The sequence below is a fragment of the Protobothrops mucrosquamatus genome, unplaced genomic scaffold (assembly GCF_001527695.2).
Source record: "Protobothrops mucrosquamatus isolate PMUCROS unplaced genomic scaffold, P.Mucros_1.0 scaffold394, whole genome shotgun sequence".
Lineage (NCBI taxonomy): Eukaryota > Metazoa > Chordata > Lepidosauria > Squamata > Viperidae > Protobothrops > Protobothrops mucrosquamatus.
In genome coordinates this window covers 447,220-451,173 of record NW_015386725.1, presented here as the reverse complement: position 1 = coordinate 451,173, position 3,954 = coordinate 447,220, and the positions used below count along the sequence as shown (strand labels likewise).

The window sequence follows — 3,954 nt, the reverse complement described above, 5'->3', positions numbered from 1 at the left end:
TGAGCAGTGAGCACAATGGGAATTTAATAGCCACATAATTTTCCTGTCACAGTTGTTCTTCAAGCAAGACAAACAATTTGCATAGTTCTTTTTTTAAAATTCTCCTTTTGAATGTTAGTATATAAAATGCTCAAAATAATTTCACCCTTCTTTATTGGCATGTTCACTGATACTGGAACATCTTCCATGAATGCTAATTGACATAATTTTATCCTCCACATGGCTTGCAAACCTATATGTTTATTTTGCATAGAAAACAAATACTTCCAATTTGTAGCTAAGAGCATTATCTTGGATAAGGTTATTTATTAAATAATGTATCTGTCTAAAAATGAATCAGGGTCCTCTAAAATATACACTGATGAAAATAATTTTGTAATCCAAAGTTTTTTAGTTGTCACTTTCCTATTACATAGAGTTCATTGAAATTATTTGAAATGGCAGTTCAAACCATTCATAATCTGTTTTCTGAACCCTCTGTAGAAATTTCATGCTTTATGATATAAGATTATGTAAACAATTTTCCTTCCTCTGACAGAATTTTAGTTTGTACTTCCTGTGGATCCAGTCATATATTTCTTTATTTTGCTTTTAGGGATATCTCCTGGTTAGTCTTTGAAAGGTTTAATATAGGTTTTACCGAATAAATAAATATATAATCCTCTGTACTGTATATTACATTTTTGTTTAAAAAAAATCTAATCCCTCAAATCTGTTGATGAATTTCTAACATAAAATTCCATGAAATATTTTCTTAATAATAAAGAAATCTTTACTTGACCCAGACTTTATTATTTGTTTTTTTATAAATCCAGGTTAACTTCTGCTTAATACTTTAGACCAAGTTTTCAACTCATAGCCTCTACTGTACCTCATAGATGAGACTTGTATTGTTGGGACACGGGATGATAAATGGAGGCAGGTCATCACTGGTGATGTCATGGTAGCTGGGATCCTGATTCCACAGATGTGATATACCTGTGGAAATTTTGCATTCTCAGAAAACTGCTGCTTTAGTCTTTGTGTCATTCTACCAAACCTCATGATATAAATGCTTGATGTACTGTATTCTGTTTATGACAGCTTTAAATGCTGTGGCTTTACAATATTCTGAAATGGTTGATTGATGCAATGTATTAATCATCATCTCACTGATTAGTATTTGGTAAACATAACATTACTTTAGGATTTAATTTTATACACATCTGTTTATCATGGCCATGAGGCCCAAGAGGTGTGCATCTGGTATATGTTTACTTCTTTTATGTCATGTTCTCATCATATCCTAAATAAATAATAATACTTTTAGGATTATTCATCTGTATGCATTCTTGTCAAATCTTTATTAGTAATGTTTCAATTTTAGCTTTGTAAATAATTAGCTAGCTTTCCACGGTCATAGAATCTTCTAAATAGAAATTTGGGAACACTTATGCAGTTAGCCTCCCCCCCCCAAACATAATATACTGTATGTGTCTGCCTGTAACACTAACACTAACTGTCATTTATTTTGTTTTTGGCTTGATGTATTTTGTGAAAAAATGCTTGTTAACTTGCCTATTGGTTAATACTGTATATAAGCAAGCAATTTGCTGATATAGGTCATTAAAATTACTTGGTAGACATATTTGCCCCAATTTAAATATGTTTAGTCGGTACCAAATTCATTTGATCTACTCTGGTTTTATATCTGATTGTTTCCCATTATACATCAAGTATTGCTCAACGAGGTGTACTTAATCTTTAAAAAGAAGGTATGTTTTCTAAGCAGTATATTAAAATTCAGCATGCACTGAGCAGTGAGCATACTGGGAATGTAATAGTCACATAATTTTCCTGTCATGGTTCTTCAATCAAGAATAATAATTTACATAGCTTTTTTAAAAAAAAAAAAATTACAGTGTTCTGCTCTATTCCCTAAGCTAAATTTTAAAGGATACCTATTTAGAAATATGAACCAATTAGATTTTGGGATTAACATAAGATGGAAACGTTTGACCTCTTTTGGTATTGAAATCCCAAATTGTTGGATCCTTTTTGGCTTTTGATAACAGAAGTAACTTCAATCCACCATATCTTTTGTGTAGTAGCACACAAATTCATCTGGGATTTGAAGTCATTTTTCCAAGGATCCAGAATTTTATTTGACTCTGGAGTAAACCTTGATTCAAATTAACTAGGTTTATTGAACAAGGTTTAGATTTTAATTTTATTTTCCCCTTCCTGATGCTATGTCCAACTGAATTCAGGTGCATTTATTTCTGTTGATATGCATAGGATGGTATCAGATAAATAGCTACTCTTCTTTTATAATATCTGATAAGGTTTGTGATGTATTTAAATTCAGAGTTCTTCAGCAAAGATTAATATGCCATTACACTTCTTTGTCTCTCTAATCTAGTTGAATTAATAGTATAAATTGGAGATAAGCAAAATTATATTTTTGTACATAATAGTATTTGCATTAAATAGTAAAATTAACTGTTTATCTGATATAAAATTGCTGATATCTATAGAAATTGTCATGTGTGTGTTTTTTTCTTTACAGAAGTGTATTCGATTTAATCCTGAGGCTTCAGTATGGGTTGCAAAACAACGAATTCTTTGTACATTGAATCAAAGTTTGAAAGATGTTCTCAATTATGGCCTATTCCAGCCAGCAAACAATGGGAGAGAAGGGAAATTTTTGGACGAAGAACGTCTTCTTATGGAATATCCACAAAATGCCAACAAGGGTGTTCCATCCTTAGAGGTATTTAAAAAAACAACTTTATTTCAAGTTTAGATACTAACGAGCAGTCATAATTTTAGCAATCTAGTGGCTACAGACAAAGAAGCAGTTTACAGTTTATAGGGTACAATGTCTTTATGAGGTGATGAAATCTAAAATTGCAGCAGCAGAGTAAAAATGACTATGAAAAAAAAGGCATCAAAACTGATGCTTAGGTGATTGGCAGCTACATACACCCTGTAAGGGCTGGTTTAGGTGTTGGGGAACATTGGGCAAAATATCCTGCCACTGTGGAAACCTTGCTGAAAGGGATAATAAATAAAAATTGTAAATAAGGACGAGAACAACCATTTTAATCTAATCCCAGTTCTGGGTTTCACTAACATTTCATTCCATTAAATTTCTTCTTCCTGATAAACCTCAAAAATATTTTTATTTTAATTATTTATCATATTTGAAAACCTCCCATCTTCCTCACAGACTACAGGTAGGAAATCACTGAGATCACAGTTACAAGTTTAATGCTCATATTGTAGTTATTTTCAGTGCTGTATGATTATTAACCCCTTGGTTCAAAGGGAATATGGGTAGTCCTCAACTTATGACCATAATTGGAACCAGGATCTTGCTCATTGAGTGAAGTGGTTGTTTTAAGGGAGATGTCACATGACTGCCCATATGATTGCTTTGCTTAATCCCAGCAGTCCTGGTAGGTTGTTAAGCAGATGGAGTCCCAGGTAAGGAGTGAGGGGTGCCTCACAGGGTTGGGAGCCACCCTGAAAGATTCTGCTCAGGAGCTGAAAATTATCTCTGCTGAAATTGAAGCAGAATTTTCAGCCTTTGAGCAAAGAGATACTCATGTGTGGCCTATACTGACTTCCCCCATTGCCTGAGGCCTCTGGCACTCCTTAGCTTACTGCACTTATTGTCCATTCTTTGCTTGGATTTTGGCTCCCACTTATCTCTGTGAACTGGCTGAAAGAGCTGTCTGCCGTAAAAGTTCAGCTCCCTTCTGTACACTCCTTTGGTGGGATGCAGAAATGGATCTGAAATCTTCAGGATTTCATCTCAGTTTCTGTACCCCACTGAAGGAGTTCATCTCCCTTCAGAATGCAGCTCTTTCAGCCAGTCCTCAAGAACAAGAGGCATTCCTGTTGGCAGGCAGCATCTTGCAACTATCTCTTCAGGCTTCCCCATTGACCTTCTGGTGAAGCCAGCAGAGA

General features: G+C 34.1%; 1 protein-coding gene across 1 annotated transcript in view; it reads left to right on the top strand.

Moving 5' to 3' along the window:
• The window catches only part of LOC107287500 (SH3 and multiple ankyrin repeat domains protein 3-like), a 41,371-nt gene that overhangs the window by 1,775 nt on the left and 35,642 nt on the right, over positions 1-3,954 (top strand). Inside the window, exon 2 of the mRNA XM_029284151.1 lies at positions 2,549-2,752. Coding sequence (XP_029139984.1) covers positions 2,549-2,752 — 204 coding nt within the window. The remainder of the gene's footprint in view (positions 1-2,548; positions 2,753-3,954) is intronic.